Source organism: Notechis scutatus, chromosome 7, assembly GCF_049901735.1.
Source record: "Notechis scutatus isolate UNSWTSFEM ecotype Mainland chromosome 7, rNotScu1.2, whole genome shotgun sequence".
NCBI lineage: Eukaryota > Metazoa > Chordata > Lepidosauria > Squamata > Elapidae > Notechis > Notechis scutatus.
In genome coordinates, this window is record NC_142015.1 from 26092626 (window position 1) to 26110708 (window position 18083).

At 47.1% G+C, this 18083-nt stretch overlaps 2 protein-coding genes across 3 annotated transcripts; one reads left to right on the top strand and one right to left on the bottom strand.

Annotated features, from left to right (window-relative positions):
• The first annotated feature begins 1459 nt into the window (after window positions 1-1459).
• PTS (6-pyruvoyltetrahydropterin synthase) lies at window positions 1460-7272 on the top strand. 2 transcript variants are annotated; one of them, XM_026680966.2, is made up of 6 exons: window positions 1460-1653; window positions 3002-3081; window positions 3945-3967; window positions 4373-4429; window positions 4892-4962; window positions 5517-7272. In XM_026680966.2, the coding sequence occupies exons 1-6, from the start codon at window positions 1580-1582 to the stop codon at window positions 5662-5664; spliced, it is 453 nt and encodes a 150-aa protein (XP_026536751.1). In that variant the 5' UTR covers window positions 1460-1579; the 3' UTR covers window positions 5665-7272. The 2 variants fall into 2 exon arrangements, with proteins under 2 accessions (XP_026536751.1, XP_087826332.1); XM_087970206.1 differs by lacking the exon at window positions 5517-7272 and adding an exon at window positions 5057-5302 and having other exon boundaries at window positions 1509-1653.
• Window positions 7273-9013: 1741 nt separating this feature from the next.
• LOC113420902 (6-pyruvoyl tetrahydrobiopterin synthase-like) lies at window positions 9014-17499 on the bottom strand. Its single transcript, XM_026681043.2, has 7 exons — window positions 17347-17499; window positions 14128-14201; window positions 13837-13859; window positions 13163-13219; window positions 11948-12018; window positions 10497-10657; window positions 9014-10071 (listed from the first exon to the last, which is right to left on the bottom strand). The coding sequence occupies exons 1-6, from the start codon at window positions 17409-17411 to the stop codon at window positions 10534-10536; spliced, it is 414 nt and encodes a 137-aa protein (XP_026536828.2). The 5' UTR covers window positions 17412-17499; the 3' UTR covers window positions 9014-10071; window positions 10497-10533.
• Window positions 17500-18083: the final 584 nt, after the last annotated feature.

Here is an 18083-nt window from a genome sequence, read left to right on the forward strand (position 1 = left end):
AATTAAGTTTGATACCTCAGAACAAGACTCAATTAAATGCAATTTCCCCTACAATTCTGTTCCTTTCCCAGCCACTGCATCCACCCAGTGAGGGTTTGGAAACAAACACCCTTCTGTGTGGAAAATCTCTGGTGCCAAGAATGTCCTGGCACAGGCCAGGAATTCAGTCATAAGCTGAGTAGAACTTCAAAGGTTGAGATACTCTGGGAAGGAGGGCATTTCCTGGGCCAAGATCTTCAGAGGCCGACACTTTCCGACCTTGTGAGAAGTTTGAGGAGGGGGCAATCAAAGGTCTGGATTAAGGAAGGCTGAGAACCACCTATGGTAGGGGGTCTCCCAACTTGGCAGCTTTATGGCTTGCAAACTTCAACTTCAAGAATTCTTCAGCCAGCACGGGAGTTGAAGCCCACAAGCTGCCACGCTCGGAGAGACCCCTGATCTATGGGGCATTTTGGAAGCTTTCCAGACAAGTGGGGCAGCAGGCTCCAGTTCCGAGGGGGAACTTTCCAGGGGTCTCCCGAAAAACGAGGATTTAATGCAATTCAGCAGATGAAAAGAGGGAGGGGGTGGTGTCTTCAGGATTCCTAACCCGCTTGAGATGTTCAGTCTGGAGGGCTAAGGGGAGAGACCACAAGATGCCAGAATTCCAGATGCCATGAAGAAGGCCAGGGATTGTTTTCCATAAAGCAGGAGCAGAACCAACTGGTCTAAATGGCAGTTGTCAAGTTTCCATTTAACTATAACGGAAGACTTCCTGATGGGAAGATCTATTGAACTGTCTAGTAATAGTTCTCCTTCTTGGCAAGTGGAAGATGTGTTGTTTTCAACTCCCACAATTGGATCCTGGAATTCTGAACTCTGGGCGGCTCCCAATCGAAAGTTAACACAGCACACAAAAGCCCCATTAAAAACGATTAAAAACCCATTAACTATTAAAACAACAACAAAGGAGTCATCTTATCTTATCTTACCCAGTGTTTGTGTTTGCATTTGCACTAATAGCAGAAGAAGGGGGCAAAGAGGGGAGGAAGGTGCCAGGGAAGGTAGGGGAGGGGTCCAAAGCCCTTCTTCGCTCTGTAAACTGATTGTGCTCTTGTCAGTTTCAGGCACTGCTTGTTAACTTGGCTGGGGCTTTGCAGGGAAGCTCAGATGCAGGACTGAAAAGCCCCGACAATATTGGACTTTGAATGCCACATACAAAAATAATAATAAAAAAAGAGGGCTTGTCCACCTTTGGCCGGACACCTGGTCATTCAAGCTAGCTCTCTCTTGCCCCTTTGGCAACCTGGCCTCTGCACAGGGCTGGAGAGGTCCTGCGGGTGGGCTGAAAGCTCGCTCCAACCCCCCGGCAAGGGACGGAGGAGCAGCCGTGCCAGCTGCAGGGAGGGCCGCGGGCTCGTGCCAAAGCCCCGGGCATCCCCTGCCACGTGCTCGGCCCCGCCTCCTTTCCCAAGCCCGGGCAGAGGGGCGGGGCCGAAGCTTCGGAGCGTCTCTCTCTCTCTCCCCCTCCGCCCTCCCTTCTCGCGCACGCGCGGTGGCGCCCGAAAGAGAGAGAGCGAGAGAGCGAGGACCCGTTGCCATGGCGCCACCGCCCGCCCGCCGGGCCCGGGTCTCGCGCTGCGCGGCCTTCAGCGCCTCCCACCGGCTGCACAGGTGACCGGGGGCGTTGTTTGGGGGTGGGCGGGGGTGGAGCGAGAGAGGAGGAAGAAAGGGCTCCTGAGCGCGTGCAGAGCGCCGGGCACCTCCGGCCGGCCGGGGAAGGGCGTTCCTGTGTGTGTGTGTGTGTGTGTGTGTTGGTGGGTGGGCGCAGATGGCAAAGCGGCCATGGTATCTTCCCCCCCCCTCCAAAAACTTGAGGGGGTGGCTGTTCTTATGCCTGTTTTTTTAAAGAATTGGGAGCCCCCCTCCCTTCCCCCTCCCCAGGCGGCTCCGCGCAGCCCTTGAACCCCGTAAAGGGAGGAGCGCCCCTGCCCACTAGGCGCCCCGACCCTCTGCCCCACCCACAAGCCCCCATGCTTGCAGAAGAGCAGGCAGGAAGGGCCCGGGGCCCGGTGCTGCCCCTGCCCCTGAAAGTGGGAAGGGACCTTGGAGGTCATCTAGTCTGTCCTCCCCGCCAGGGCAGGGTCCCTCTGAGCATTCCAGGTCAAGGGCTGGGCCACCTGGGCTTCACCCCCTCCCTCTCCTCCATCAGCAGTGGTCAAACAGGCAGGGTGTGCCCCCCCCTCCCGCTCCAGGTCAGGAAATCCCTCCTTATCCTGCCTTGGGATCTCCCTGGGCTTAAGCTTCCTCATGCAGGGATCCGGTCCTGCCTTGGGACCCTCTGGAAAGCCAGCCCAGCTCCCTCTTCCGCCCCTCTGGCTTGCTTTGGACCCCTCTGTGGGGTCTCTGGGTTGGGGGTCCCCGCTGAGGAAGCTCAGCCGGTCCGGTGGGTGAAGCCCAGCCAGGGACAATGCTGTGGAGTGTCCACCCTTCCAAGGGGATCCAGACCATTGTACCAGGCGTGACTACAATTGTTAAGACCCCGGGGGTCTCCAACCTTGGCAACTTTATGACTGGTGGACTTCAACTCCCAGAATTCATCAGCCAGCATGTGTTGGCTGAGGAAGTCTGGGAGTTGAAGTCCACCAGTCGTAAAGTTTATTTTATTTATTTATTTATTTGATTTGTCAATTGTTTACAAGATAATAAGTACAAGTGTATACATAGCTGAACTCTTCTTGTGAAATACTTCTGGACTAAAGTTGCCAAGGTTGGAGACCCCTGGTTATGAATAGAATAGAATAGAATAGAATAGAATAGAATAGAATAGAATAGAATAGAGTAGGAGAGAATAGAATAGAATAGAATAGAATAGAATAGAATAGAATAGAATAGAATAGAATAGAATAGAATAGAATAAGAGTTGGAAGGGACCTTGGAGATCTTCTAGTCCAACCCCCTGCTTAGGCAGAAAACCCTATACCATTTCAGACTACAGTTCTTCCTTCCGCTTTCTCTGCAGCCCATTCCTGAGTGATGAAGAAAACCGGAAACTTTTTGGGAAATGTAACAACCCCAATGGCCATGGCCACAACTATAAAGGTGAGAAGGGAGGAGCCTCCGTCTCTAAAACCAAGAGAAACAGGGTGTGTGTGTGTGGGGGGGGAACCTGATGCCCCATCATCCACAGTGATGAACCTTTGGGATGAAAGCTCACTCATCCTATGAAAATTGCATTCCTGGGACAGACTTCATGTGTGCATGAATGTGCAATTATTCATTTTGCACACCTGCTGAAGCCCACTAACTTTTATTCATTGCAGTCATGAATGGCATATGGCAAAGTACAACCATTGCCAATTAATTGCTAGAAGTGTTACCTGAACAATTTTGTTATGTTGGCTAGTTAATTGTCTATGGAGATTTTCAGTCCTCCAGGTCATGGTTGTCCCAAAAGTGCTTTTTTCAGGAGGCAGCTGGACTTTCTGGTTTTTCTTTTGAAGATGTTTCGCTTCTCATCCCAGAAGCTTCTTCAGCTCTGACTGGATGGTGGGGAAGGGAAGGATTTATACTCCTTGCAGACAGTTGGTCATTTGTATCCTTTTAATCGTATTTATGATGATGGATATGACGATCATGTGATGACTTTTTGTGATTTTCTGATAAGCAAAGTCAATAGGGAAGCCAGATTTATTTTATAACTGTGCCACTAACTTAACAATTGTGATGAATCACAACATCTCTGGCAAGAAAAGGCGTAAAATGAGGCAACAGAAATTTTGTTATCACTTGTGGTCGTAAGTCGAGAACTACCTGTGTATTGGAAAACAGGAAGCTTTGTTAAACTCCTGGCGGAAGTTATCCATCTGGTGTATTAATGTATTTATCTCCTTTGCTGATTATCTTAATGTGAAATCAACATCGCAATCTGATATTTCCTTCTTGCTCCTTTTCGTTTCTTCTAGTGGAAGTGACTGTGCAAGGAGAGGTAAGTGATTTTTTTTTTCAGATTTTAAACATTTGTATTTTCTTTCTATTTTTCCCCCAATAAGTTTATTAAGGATTGTATTATACAAGTGAAATGCATACATTTACAGAATAAAGAAATAACATTTTAATTTTTTATATTAAAGTGCAGAAAAAGAAACAAATAGATAAATCTGCCTCTTTCACTCCCCAGCAAGTTTAATTAATAGTAACAACTTAACACTAGCTTTTCAAATATAGCCAAAAATCTCTTCATTCCACGTCTCACTCCACTTTCTATAAACTCATCTCTAGATCCTTATCTTTTCTCTATTAAACAGCAAAAGGGTTATCAGAACTAACAAATATTACAAATCATAGCTATTACACACATTCTGAATCTTTCCTTTTGTATTTTCTTTTCTAGATCAATCCTCTTACAGGGATGGTGATCAACCTGACAGACCTCAAAGCCCACATGGAGGTAAGGAAGCTCTTTTCATCCCAGGGGTTGCCAGCAGGGATGAGCCATGCGCATGGATTTCATGGGTCTTGGCCGGGCAGTTGGGGAATCCCCTGTAGGAATTGAGGCACACCAGGAAGTACGGAGTGCAGCTTGACAACTTTAGCTTCTTCCGACATGTGGACAGAGGACAAGAAGGGGAGATCGTAACCCTCCCAATGAAAGCAGCAAGATAGATTGTTTTCTTGTCTCTTAAGATCTCACTGGTGGGTGTAGAGGGGGAATTTTTTTTACCCAAGTAGGAAACACTCAAGAAAAGGCTACAGGTTTATTTCACTTCCCTGCAAAAATGCCGGAGGAGCTCTTGACTCATGCCATCCAATATTTATCTGCTGTGCGAGGCAGGTCGCCCAACGAGCCTGATTAACTTTGGAGTGAGTCTCTTTCAAGGGGATAAATGCCTCTCCCATCTCCGCCTTCTAGCAAGCCATAATGGAACCTCTGGATCACAAGAATCTGGATAAAGACGTCCCCTACTTTGCAGGGGTCGTCAGGTAGGTAAATTCTCTATTCCCAGGCCTGCTTTCCGATCTTGAACTTGGGATACAGAGTCCTTTTGAGTTGTTGTTTTTCTCTCTTCTCTTACAGGACTCTGAATTGCCTAAATTATTCAGGGACATTTAATGTAACATCAGGAGGGAGAGGGGGGAAGCTTGTAAAGGATTGCTCTAATCCCCACCCCTACCCCCCTGCTGGATAAGGGGATTTCCCCTGCCAGTGGCAAGGAGGTCTAAAAACTTGTTTTTGTTTTTTTGTTTTTCCAAATCAATGTTCTGCACTGTTGGGGGAAATCACAACTGATTGTGTGCTTCGTTCTGCTGGTTCAGACATTCCCAACCTAACGATCGTGAAGGTGTTTTGAAGCTAGGATTTTAGAATTCCAGCCACCTCAGCACGCTCACTGTGCAGGAATCTGGGGAAGGAAACACCAATAGCTGCAGAAGGAGGTTTTTCCCTCTGGTGCAGCCACGGTGCAGGTGATAAAAAAAAAAAATCACTAACAAGACAATGCAACTAATTCTCAAAGGGTTTTTCCCTGCTCCTCCAGTACTACTGAAAACGTTGCTGTGTTCATCTGGGACAGCCTCCAGAAGTGCCTTCCTGCCGGAGCCCTTTATAAGGTCAAAGTCCACGAAACCGAGAAGAACGTGGTGGTTTACAAGGGAGAGGGTGCACCTTCCGAGAAGTTGGGGTGAGATGCTTGGGGTGGCCTTTGGGCCGTGATTGGACAGCTCAAAACTCGGCCAGTCTGTCGACCATCCATCCCCCCATCCATGTATTGTTGGATTTGTGAGTGTAAACATTGATCTGTTTGTTAAAGCATCACATGCCTGAGTTGATATGAAGCAGATGTTTTATGCAGCTGGGTGGCGTCAAACCTCCCTGCCCTGCCCTGCAAGCCTTCCAGAGCGATCCGAGAGTTAAAGCAAAACAGCGATTCCTCCTCCATTCCTGTTTTGTTCCCGTTTCAAGAGGAAGTCTCTGCTTTTTCTCCAGGATGAGTGTAAATCCCAAGATCCAGGGCTTTTTTTTTTTTTTGGAATACAGGAGGGACTTGGCCTGGTCCCAGGCAGCTTGCAGGAAGTCCTCGGCTTGCGACCAACAACGGAGCCCAACATTTCTGTTGTTAAGTGAGATGATTTGCGAAGTGAATTTTGCCCCATTTTACAACCTTTCTTGCCAAGGTTGGTAAGTGAATCACTGTAGTTGTTACCTTAGTAACCCGGTTGTTAAGTGAATCTGGCTTCCCCATGGACTTTGCTGGTCAGATGGTCACAAGAGGGGATCACGTGACCCCAGGACTCTGCAACCGTCATAAATATGAGTCAGAGGCCACGTGTCTGAATTTTGGTCATAAGCGTGAAAAACTCATTTTTTTTCAGTGCCGTTGTAACTTTCAGAAGTCACATTTTTTTCAGTGCCATTGTAACTTTGGTCACTAAATGAACTGTAAGTCGAGGAGTCGAGGACTTTCTTGACTACCTAGTTTTTAAAAAAAAAAAACCCGGAGAGGTTGGGGAATTTATTTGCTGTGTAATTGAGCCAATTACTATAGTTAATCTCATTCCCATACTCTTTTTTTTTTAAATGCAAGTTATCGTGGCTGTTCCGTGGCTAAGCCATGCCCCATTCTTTGTGAGCCCATGGGCCACAGCACACCGGCCCCCTGCCCGCCTTCTCCACTGTCTCCTGGAATTTGCCCAGATTCATGGTCATGGTGTCAATGACGCTCTACCCTCCTCATCCTCTCTCGTCCCATTCTCCTTGTGACTTCCCCTCTTTCCCAAGATGGCGGTCTCATTTCATGCAAGAATATTAGTTTAAAAAGTTCCGGCTCTCGGTTCTCCCACAAACCCAATAAACATCCCTCAACAAGTTTTTTTCCCCCCCGGTTTCATCTTGGGCTCGTCTGGATGTCCTGATTTTACCCCATTTTTAAAAAGGACATTCTCAACTGCTTAGATTACATATCCAGGTGATTTTTTTTTGGGAAGCAGTAGGAAGATGTCTGCCTGCTGCCTTCTGGATTTTTATTTTTATTTTTAACTTCTAATCTAGGCAACAATCCTTGGACTTCCTGGCAGTGGCTCATCAATGTGCCAGCCAGGGCTGACTAATTTTGGGAGGAAGGGGGTGCAAAGAGTCACCCTTGACCTGACGCAGCCCCCTTCAGAAGAGAATTATCGAATATGTAAGCTCTCCCTAATCAAGTGTTGTATAAACATTATGGATGAATGTGATTTCCGCTGGGGTGTAATTTCCCTTGGGCAGTTGTCATTAAATGCCTGAATTTTGCACCTGAATTTTGAATTGTTTTCTTTTAGACAAAGCAGGAGAGTACCTAGTTACAGATGTGACAGCCAGGATTTTAGATCAGCCTTCCTCAAAACCCATCACTCCATTTGCCAAAATGGCTGGGAGGATTATCAGTATTGTACATATATTGTTCCAAAACATTCTGTTTTAAGTGTTGGGGTCATTAACTTAGGAGCCCTGGCCCCAAGTGCTGCTGCTATCCCTGGTTCCATTTGGACTTTTGCTTCCAGCATCCCCTCTAGTTCCTCCTTCAGGCCCTGTTACTTCTCCAGCTTCTCACCCTCTTCCTTCTTGACCTTGCTGTCAATCGTGCTGATCACTACACCTATCCCCACCACTGATGTCTGGCCCTTGTCTACCCCCACAATATCTGGTTGATGGATCTGGATCTGGGACTCCTACAGGACTCTAATCCTCTTACACTCCGCAATATTCTGTGGGGTCTAGGCTTAAGAGGGTCTGAGCGCATATACCGTGCAGGTACCCATGTCCTCACTGCCTCCCCTTCCTCAAAAAGCATCACAGATGACCAGCTCTTTCCCATTACACTTGGCGGTTATGGGGGAATTCTTTGAGTGGTCAAGGCAGCAGCCTTGCATGCAGAAGTCCAGTCCTGCCCTGTTCACGATGGCTTCCGAGCGGCCTTTCCATACACTCTGCTTGTCCTTCTGCCGAAGCTGCTTTTACTTTGCTTGTACTTGTACTTTACTTTACTTTTGCTTTGCTTTGCTTTGCTTTGCTTTGCTTTACTTTACTTTACTTTACTTTACTTTACTTTACTTTACTTTACTTTACTTTACTCTACTCTACTCTACTCTACTCTACTCTATTGTCATTGCACCTCGTACAACGAAATTAAATACCATCTTCAGGGTACATTATGACTATGAAAATAAACACAAACCCACATCCTTCACATTCTACACATTGAATTGAAAACCCCTGATATTGCATTAATGTTGCACTATGCAGTAGAATTCAATAGAGTTACTGTCCTGGGTAGAAGCTGTTTTTCAGCCTATTTGTCCTTGTTTTTATTATTATCCTGTACCGTCTGCCAGATGGTAACAGTTCAAAAAAAAAGGGGGTGCCCAGGATGAGATGGATCTTTGAGGATGTTTTGAACTTTCTTAAGGCAGCAGGAGCTATGAAGCTGTTCCAAAGAGGGGAGAGGGCAACCCATGATCCTCTGGGCAATGACATTCACCCTCTGGAGTGCTGTCCTATCTGCCACTGTGCAATTGGCAAACCAGACAGAGGTGCAGTAAGTTAAGATACTCTCTACGGTGCAGCGGTAGAAGGTCACCAGCAGTTTTTCATTCAGTTGTTGTTTTCTGAGAAGCCTTAGGTGGTATAAGCTCTGCTGGGCCCTTTTGACCAGGGCTGCAATGTGAGCCCCCCAGGTCAGGTTCTCTTTTAGGGTAACACCTGGCCACTTGCTCCCCTCAGTCTCCACTGATAAGTAAGGGCTGGATGTCGGATCTGTTCCTTCTATAGTCCACTACAAGCTCCTTGGTCTTCTTGGTGTTGAGGACCAAGTTATTGTCTCCACCCCACGAAAGCAACCGTTGGTCCACCTCATCTCGGTAGGCAGACTCATCCCCCCCTCCCCAGATGTGGGGCTGACGGAGTAATTTCCCCCTCCTCTGGCGTGAGAAGATCAGTCACACTGCCAAATGGGAGACGAGAGTTGTTTTTATGGGCGGATAAGCAAGCGGGGTCAATTTTGCTTTGTAAAATCATTTTATTGTGTATGCTTTACAAGGGGGCAAAAAAAAAAAGTGCCCTTCACTTCATTCCGTTTAGGCTGAGATGGAACAAAATCTCATTAGCAGGGTACAGAGAAGGAGCTGGTCAGCCTCCTAGCGTTGGACAATGGTTATCAACGTGAAAAGGGAAGGTAGGACATGGGGCGTGCATGTGTGAGCATGGCTCTCTGTGTAATAAGGCAGAGCTGTGTGGCTAAACAATGCATTAGGGGAGTAAATCTGCAGAAGCACTGGGGAAGTGGCCTTTTGGCCTTAAGCTCCCTACTGTTCCCCTCACCCCCAGGCCTAGTCTAGAGAAAAGAAGGACCAGGGGTGACACGATAGCAGTATTCCAATATTTGAGGGGCTGCCCCAAAAGAGAGGAAGGGGTCAACTTATTTCCCAAAGCACCGGAAGGCAGGACAAGAAACAATGGATGGAAACTAATCAAGGAGAGACGCAACCTGGGAATAAGGAGAAATTGCCCGATAGAACACTTAACCTATGGGACAGCTTGTCTCTAGACGTTGTGGGTGCTCCATCACTGGAGGTTTGGAGACTGGACAGCCACTGAAATGGTATAGGGTCTCCTGCTTGAGTCAGGGGTTGGACTAGAAGACCTCCAAGGTCCCTTCCAGCTCTATTCTGATTGTTTGATCGATTGACTGCCCAACTCCTTTGGAATTCATAAGTTCCATTGCCCTTAACATGGATGGTGTTCGGTTTTGTTTATCCAATACCCCTCAGCAAAAGCTCTGGCCCATCAAGCTAATAATCCTGGCATTATAAGACCGCCCAATTAAATGTGCGGGACAGGCGACTTACAGGAGGTTTGTGACAGAATTTTACAAAGATGAGAGGGGTATTTCACCTCACCTCGCCCCATGCTTTGCAGCCTACTAGGTCCCAGTGCTCTGCACCTAGCCGTCGAGCATGAGCCATGGTACATGTACAGATGCGCGTTAGCAAAAGCGGCTATTGAAGTTCCTTGAAGCAGTTAACTTCAACTTGGCGGGGTCTTCTTGGGGGGTTGCCAGACTGTCAGACAGAAAAGACTTCATCAGTGATTAATAGACACATAGAGATAAAGCACATTTACGCCCCATTCAAAAGCCAAGAAAGAAACAGACAAGGTCACATCATCTCCAGCAACCAACCCCTAGATAAGCGGGGATGAACTCCAGACCAAATGGAAAGATACTGTATGCAAAGAACTACCAAGGAGAAAACGCAAACACCTACCAAAACGGGCAGGGTAAGCTGCCATATATAAACAGAGCAAATTGTGAATTTCATTGTATACTGTGTATATACGTACAACGACAATCAAGAATTCAATTCAAACCCCACACTTCCTTGCACTGATGATGCTACCTAATCAGGTAATGAAACATCTGCAAGAAAACAAACCAGGCAGCATCAAGAACTCCAAAGAATGCTTACAAATACTCCAGGATTCTCACCTGTGCTCCCCGCCTTTCATTGGCAAGGGGAAGTGGGTTACTTGCCCTTAAAAACAACAAAGTTTTTGTCCGATTCATAGATCTTCACTTTATAGAGGCACCCCGCGGGAAGGATTCTTTCCATGCTGTTCCAGATGTACACGGCCAGATTTTCCGTCGAGCTGAGGAAGAGCAGAAGGATGGGAGGAGAGGAGGGGGCTCAGAAGCTATTCAGTTGCTCTATGCCCCCTCCCCCCGTTGCTTTTGGCTACTCTTTGGCCACGGGCATCAGGTCCACTATTCCCAAAGATGGCATCCTGTGGGTGTGAGCGGCTTGCTACCACTTGTGGAGGAGGAGGAGGAGGTGTGGGAGTCAGGGCCAGCATCAAGGGGGAAGCTCCAGGTGGGAAGAGGGAATGGAACTGGCAGAGAGAGAGGGAGGGAGGGAGGGAGAGAGAGAGAGAGAGACGCGGAACCTGGACTGTTTGTCAGCCCTCAGATGGAGAGTCAACAGCCCCCAGGTCTGGAGGTGGCTGATGAGGAAGAGGAGGAACAGCCAGGCCCAGTGCCTGATGCGCAGAAGGCAGAGGAGAGGAGAGCAGTGGAAATCTATGGGCCGGGCCTTGGGACGGAAGAGTCACCGCTGCTGTGAAGCCCCACCCTAGCTCTGGGGATAAAAGGCAGGGGCGGAGGTGAATAGGTGTGGCAGACAGCTATTAATCTTCTGGCCGAGGCTTTTTAGCCTGAGAGAGAAACTTTTTGCTGGGGCTCTTAAAGGAATTGTTGAGTTCACTTTAGAGGGTTTGTTGTGCATGGAGATATGATGACCCAAAGGGGCGTGGGCACAAAAGCAACAAAGTCACAAAAGTAGGTCAAGTCCCTTTAATTCCTCCAACTTGGCCCCCAATGTCCAGTTGTCGTTGGCTGGAGAAAAAAAACTTCCCCAAGAACAGTTTTTAAAGGGAAGAAATTCAGTCTGAACCCAAAGTGCATCTAAATTATAAATAAAAACCAACACAAACCACAAGCTGCAGCAATGAACGAGACAGGGCAGGAGAAGGAATTGCAGAACTCAAAAGATAACGAAACACACACAGTTGGGAGGACGCCAGAACCCAGATAAGACGTGACAAACAAAGATAATGCACGCTTTTGCTTCCAGCAAGGTGCTGTGCGCAAACGCCCTTTATATCCTGCTTTCCCAGCTGCAGCTATTGAAGGGAATCAGGACCTTTTCCTCCCCTGTAACCCACGTTGCTCCCTTCTCTGTTCCTCCCTGAAGAGGGGGTGACCCTGGGTCTTCCTCTGAATGCCCAGCCAGACTGTGCCCTTCCCCAGTTTCCTCCACAGCCACTGGAGCCACACTCCCACTCCCTGCCAGCTGTTTCTCCTCTCCCTTGGAGTCAGACTCCAACAGGGGCAGGACAGGAGAGCTGGGCCAGAACCCAGCTCCATCATTCCCCAGCTACTACCTTGTAACATTGGCAAAATAGCCCACATCCACGTCCAGGTTCTTGTGATCAAGAGGCTCGAAGATGGCCGTCTGAGGACAAAAGCATAAAAAAGTGGCCTTTTGTTTCCCCCAAGGTGGACATTTTCCATGTTCAAGAGGCATTAAGTGCTAAAAATGATACAGGTGAGATAAAAAATAAAGAAATTGGTGCCCGGAACATTAATTCAGATAGTCCTCGACCACAGTGGAGCCCCAAAAATTTCTGTTGTCAAGTGAGACAATTTGTTAAGTGAGAGTTTGCCCCCTTTTACGACCTCTCTTGCCACAGTCGTTAAGTGAATCACTGCAGTTAGGAACCCCATTGTTAAGTGAATCTGGCTTGTCAGAAGGACGCAAAAGGGGATCCCGTGACACAGGAAAACAGCAACGGTCATAACTATGAACAAGCAGCCAAGCGTCTGAATCATGTGACGATGGGGATACTGCAATGGTCGTAACTCTGGAAAAACGGTCACAAGTCACTTTTTACGGTGCCGTTAACTTTGAATGGTCACTAAATGAACCGCTGTAAGTCAAGGACTACCTGGAGATGGGGAAAGGAGAAAAACAAAAGCCTGGCTGTCGGATTCATGTTTTGCTTGTCGATTTCCCCCCAAACCAACTCTTTTTAAAGCCTGTTTTTCCCCCCCAGGAAATCATAGATCATCGAATAATAAGCGTTGGAAGAGACCTTGGAGGCCATCTAGTCCAACCCCCTGCTCGAGCAAGAGAGTCTTTTCCAAATATTATAAAACAGATGCTCCTGCACCCAGGGGAACCCCTGTCCCCTCCTGTCCCACCTTAGCAAACGCTTCCGACAGAAGCGCGCAAACAGAGATTTCATTCCGGCACCGAATCATGTTAGCGTAAGTGGTTAAAGCACCAGGCTAGAAAGTGGGAGGTCCCGAGTTCAAGTCCTGCCCCAGCCCATGAAAGCCAGCTGGCTGACTTCGGGCCAGTCCCCCCCCCACCTCAACCCAACCCACCTCACAAGATTGTTGTCGTGGGGAAAAATAAGAGGAGGAAGGCACGTTGGATACGTTCGCTGGGTAAATATAATAATAATAATAATAATAATAATAATAATAATAATAATAATAATAATAATAATAATAATAATAATAATAATAATAATAATAATAATAATAATTTGTAAATATAATAATAATAAATGCGGGATACAAATGAAACTTACCTCCATGTATTCGTTCAGCTTAAAAATGTTCATCAGCATGCCACTGATGGGGTCAATCTGCAGGAGAAAACGGTCTTTTAATAGAAAGAAAAAGGGGAAACCAAAATGCCACAACCCCCAACCCCAAAGTAACTGGAAAGGGAGCGTCTTTCAGAGGCCGTGAGCCACCCTGCGGGGACTGCGTCTTAGCCACGCAGCTGGCTGTGTGCCTTCTCCCCAACTCTCTTCCATTTTTATTCCCACTTCCCCTTGTTCATCTTCCAGTTGGAGCATTTAAAGTCCTCATTATGTTCCTTTCTCCCACTTTGGCAGGCTTTTTTCTTAAATTTCCCCTAATGGAAAAAAGTAGACTTGCAAAGAACTTGATGATGATGCCACCCTAGGGAGCATCAAAAAGAGAGGGCATGGCAGAACCACCATAGTTGCTGCCACGTACCACTAGATGCCAGTTCTTAGTGGGGGCAAAAAAATGCAAATTTCCTCGGTGCCCGGCGTAGGTGGGGGAAAGAGATCCAGTGGCGAAAAGGCTGCGGCTGGAAAATCGAATGAAGCGGCCCAAGGATGCCAACAAAGGGGCTGAACCAAAGGATGCTGGAGCCAATCCAATGAGAGATGGAGTCTTGCCCCACCCTTCAGCCTCCCAAAAGGTGGAGAAATAGAAAACCTCTACTCACCTTTCCACGTATAGTGACCGTCACTGTGTGGCAGAGAAAGGAAGAGAAAAGAAAATACGCGTCAGTTGTTAGCTGCAATCCTCCTTTTGCACCTCAAGGTGGAAGCAGAACGTCGAAGAAGCCAGGCGGTGGCAAGAGATGGAATAGAGGAATTGCCGCGTTCCCAAGCCAGACCTGTCTCCCCTCCCCCCCCCCCCCACAGCTCCCCACCAGGGAAATGGGTTCAGGGATTCATGCCCCCCCCAAAAGGCCAAGCTGTCCTCTGCTCCGGTCCTCAACCGTGTCCAGCACCTTGATAGTTGTGTCCGTGGGTGTGATTGCATTTCCCAAAGGTGATCAGGTTTTCATCTTGGCTCAAATGCTTGCTGAAAGACAGTAAGGAGGAGGAGAGGAGGAGAAAGAATAAACGGAGGAAGAGAAGCCAAGCCGCGTTTCAGTAGAAAGAGGGAAGCCAAAGATGCTTTTTTTTTTTTATTTCTACAAGAGGCAACTTGGACTCCCTGGTTCGTCTTTGAAGACGTTTCGCTTCTCATCCAAGAAGCTTCTTCAGCTCTGGCTGGATGGTGGAGAAGGATTTATACTTGCAGACAGCTGGTCGTTTGCATTCTTTTTAGAGAGTAGTTGAGGCCACTTGGAGGTTTGTCTATGTCCACAGGATCATCTAAGTCAGGGGTGTCCAACCTTGGCAACTTTAAGCCTGGAGGACTTCAACTCCCAGAATTCCCCAGCCAGCTTTGCTGGCTGGGAATTCTGGGAGTTGAAGTCCTCCAGGCTTAAAGTGCCAGTTGGACACCCCTGATCTAAGTGGTGCAAATGGGTGTGGAGCCTTCTTGGAATTGTTGAAAGAACTGTGTTGTGGAGTGAAGATAGATTTATCCCTCCCCCTCTGTTGAGGGTTCTCCAAGTGGCCTCAGTGGCCCTCTAAAAGGATGCAAATGACCTGCTATCTGCAGGAGCATAAATCCTTCCCTTCCCCACCATCCAGTCAGAGCTGAAGAAGCTTCTTGGATGAGAAGAGAAACATCTTCAAAGAAAAACAAGGAAGTCCAGTTGCCTCTTGAAAAAAGCACCTTTGGGACAACCAGGACCTGGATGGTGGAGAATCTCCATGGACAATTAGAAAGAGAGAAGGTATTTTTGCAGTGAGAGATCTAATCCTAGCAGCTGACCCCAAAGCCAAGCCAGTAATACTTTTAAGTACTGAAGATGATCCCTTTCTGGAAATGTCATTGACCGGCGGGTGGACAGAAGAACGTAGAATTTCAGATTCACCCAGTGTTTCTTCAGCAACTTGGTTGGACTTCAACTCCCCAGAATTCCCTGGCCAGTTGAAGCCCACACATCTTAAAATTGCTCAGGTGGAGAAACACTGACCTACTGGGATACTTGCAGGTGTCTCTGTGGACATTTGAAATAAATAAATAAAAAAAGATTTGGAATTTAGGAGGGGATAAAGAGCTCACCTTAGATCAGGGGTCTCCAACCGTGGCCACTTGAAGGCTTGTGGATTTCAACTCCCAGAATTCTTCAGCCAGTTTGCTTCAAGTCTTCAAGTGGCCAAGGTTGGAGACCCCCTGCCTTAGAGACCTTCTTGCAAGTTGTGTATTAAGTTTCCCGTGGCTTATTTCCTTTCAGGTGTTTGGGATCTCCCCACCTAGTTTTATTTCCTCGCTCAGTTAATCTGAATGGTCCTACTTTGCAAATAATTTATGTTCTTCTCTGTTATAGGTGAAGACTGGTTGGATAACACTACTGCAAGCTGGATCTCTCGTCCTACCTGTGTCCCTATGAGGTATATTTTATATATCTTTTCTAATCTAGAAAAGATTCTGGACAGGCCTGTTCATCTGAAAACCCTTTCTGGAAGTCTCTCTCTGTTCTTCCAGATTTCTCCTGCTTGGGAGTTGTCTTCTGAATAGGATGAGCCTCTCTCTCTCTCTCTGTTAAACTTTAGTTGGGATTGTCTTGCATTTTCCTTCATTGGACAAATATTCCTTATTTCTTCCCACCCAAGAGGCTAATATCTTTTTATTACTGGTCCCAGCTCCTGTGCCCTTAATAGCAAGCACGAACCGATGAACATACATATTTCCTTGCCCTTTAAAGACACCATCATTTGGCAACCGTTCCTCAGTTTCATGCTGTCTTAGACGTAGCTCTTCCTTTCTTTTGCTTTCTTTCTGCTTTTTCTCAAAGCTCTCTCTGCACATAATGTTCCATTCAAGGTATTTTATAGGAGCAGAGGTGCCCACAATGTCAGGACAGCTGGCTGGGGAATTCTGGGAATTGAAGTCTACAGGTCTTTGTAGCCAATGTTGGAAACACCTGCCATAATACATTCTGGCTGGGGGGAATTCTAGAGATTGAAGTCCATGGTATTAAAGCGGCCAAGGTTGGACATCCCTGCCCAAGATAATTTATTCCTTTCATTGACTTTCTTCATCCCTCTTGACTATATCAGTCAATGTATTCAGTCCTGATTTGATTGTTTCTAATTTACTGACTTAAGTCACTATTGGGTGGGTTTGCATATCAACCTAAGCCAGAAGCCTTTCATTCACCAGTCACAACATCTAGGCTTGTACAACGTTGTCAGCCAAATCCCAACAAGCACATGGTGTTTAATGTTCTGCCCCAATTGGAAAACCACCAATTTTGTCCATGGAGCGAACCGCTGATGATTGAGGCATGACTCTTAAACATCTGCACGAAGCGGGTGGAGGAAAAAATGGATTATTTTTTTGAATGTATACGGGCTCCCATCTCAAGCACAGGACACTACGAGACTACGGTGGCTGACAATGTTTAAAAAGAGCATAACCACAACACAGCAGAATCACAAATGGCATAAATAAGTAACAGCACATCCTCAACAGTTCATCAGCCAAACGATGGACCCACCTACACTATCAAGATCCCCATCAGGCTTGATTACAAAACCAGGTCTTTAGGTTGGTTAATTTCATTGCTCCAAACCCACGTATCTTGTCTCCCTTTAAAGACGAAGTCACAACTTCAGGACTGAAATGAATTGAATACGTTGGCATACACCATAATCCATCGGAAGCTTCATCAGCCTATAAGGTCCCAGAAGAAGACCCTTGGTTTCACGTAGATGTGCTGTAGCCCTCCCAGGAACTGGAGGAGAAAGTCAAGGGGGAGAATGGGACATAAAACCCATTCGCTTTTACGAAATGAATGTCACAAGTGGACCTCTTCTCCGAAGTTTGTGAAGGAGATAGTTAAATATAAATGGTCTAGGATCCCCTAGAAGACCTCCAATGGCCTTTCCCAACCCTTCTCTTCTACGTTCTAAATAGTTGGAGATTCCTATCCTTTGATAAAAGGTTGGTTGAGGTTTGCCTTTCATCTCTGCAGTGGTTCTTCGCTCAACTCCAGCACTGGGCAGTTTGGATGGGGGCCGAGAAACCAAGCCAGAGGTAGCCTGTGTGCTACCTTCTCAAGGTTCAGTTCTTCCCCACCCATTGTGGGCCTTTTGGTAACCCTTACCTGCTCAGTTTGTGGGCAGCTGCGAAAGTGATAGTGCGGGATAGGAAAATAATCTTGTCCTCCATCTTCCTTTCAGGAGCTCAGCTGACAGGAGAAACTCTGCCCTGGGGCCGGTTAAATAAGCCCACCAACCCTCATGTGACCAAGATCTGACTGCAAAAAGAACTGGTCTTAAGGTGCGTGATCTCTGGTGATGCCTTCCCCGCCTCCGGCAGTTAATTCAGCATATCTCCTGGTCTCCGAATGCTGGGCGAGAGACAACTTTTATCTTAAATTTGGGAATTAGCTAAGGTTCGCCAAGGGCAAGGCGAGTTGGCTCAATTCCTGCTGCATGCCAACCCTCTCGTTCAACGCAAAGTGTTTTAAGAAGCCCTGCTTGACTCATCTTTGGGCTGAAATGTTTGAAAAAGGAGACAGCGTTCGGGTTTTCTGCACATAGTCAAGGGCTTCCTTCTCAGGATAGGATCATGCGCCTTGGTGCTGTCGGAGCATTCTGCGTGCCCAAAGAAGAGGTTTATTACGCTAGCAACGCCAACAGACGAATATGAATGATTAGACGGGGCGCTACAAGAAGTTGTTTATTCCTGATGGGCCTTCATTGCTTTGTATGGAAAGATAAAATCAACTTTACATTCGACCACTGTATCTGCATTTATTTTCTGTAGCCAGGAAAAGGTTAGGGCATGCAACATTCTTCACAGCGTTTTGTAGTTTCCTAGGCAACCAGAACATAAGAA

What these genes read in the sequence shown, in the direction of transcription:
- PTS (XM_026680966.2), top strand. Translation starts at nt 1,580, where the DNA reads ATGGCGCCACCGCCCGCCCGCCGGGCCCGGGTCTCGCGCTGCGCGGCC. An exon ending in GCCTCCCACCGGCTGCACAG is followed by an intron (nt 1,654 to 3,001) that starts GTGACCGGGGGC and finishes CTTTCTCTGCAG; the next exon opens with CCCATTCCTGAGTGATGAAG. An exon ending in CCATGGCCACAACTATAAAG is followed by an intron (nt 3,082 to 3,944) that starts GTGAGAAGGGAG and finishes CGTTTCTTCTAG; the next exon opens with TGGAAGTGACTGTGCAAGGA.
- LOC113420902 (XM_026681043.2), bottom strand. Translation starts at nt 17,411, where the DNA reads ATGGAGGACAAGATTATTTTCCTATCCCGCACTATCACTTTCGCAGCT. An exon ending in CCACGGACACAACTATCAAG is followed by an intron (nt 13,860 to 14,127) that starts GTGCTGGACACG and finishes TCTGCCACACAG; the next exon opens with TGACGGTCACTATACGTGGA. An exon ending in CGGTCACTATACGTGGAAAG is followed by an intron (nt 13,220 to 13,836) that starts GTGAGTAGAGGT and finishes TTTCTCCTGCAG; the next exon opens with ATTGACCCCATCAGTGGCAT.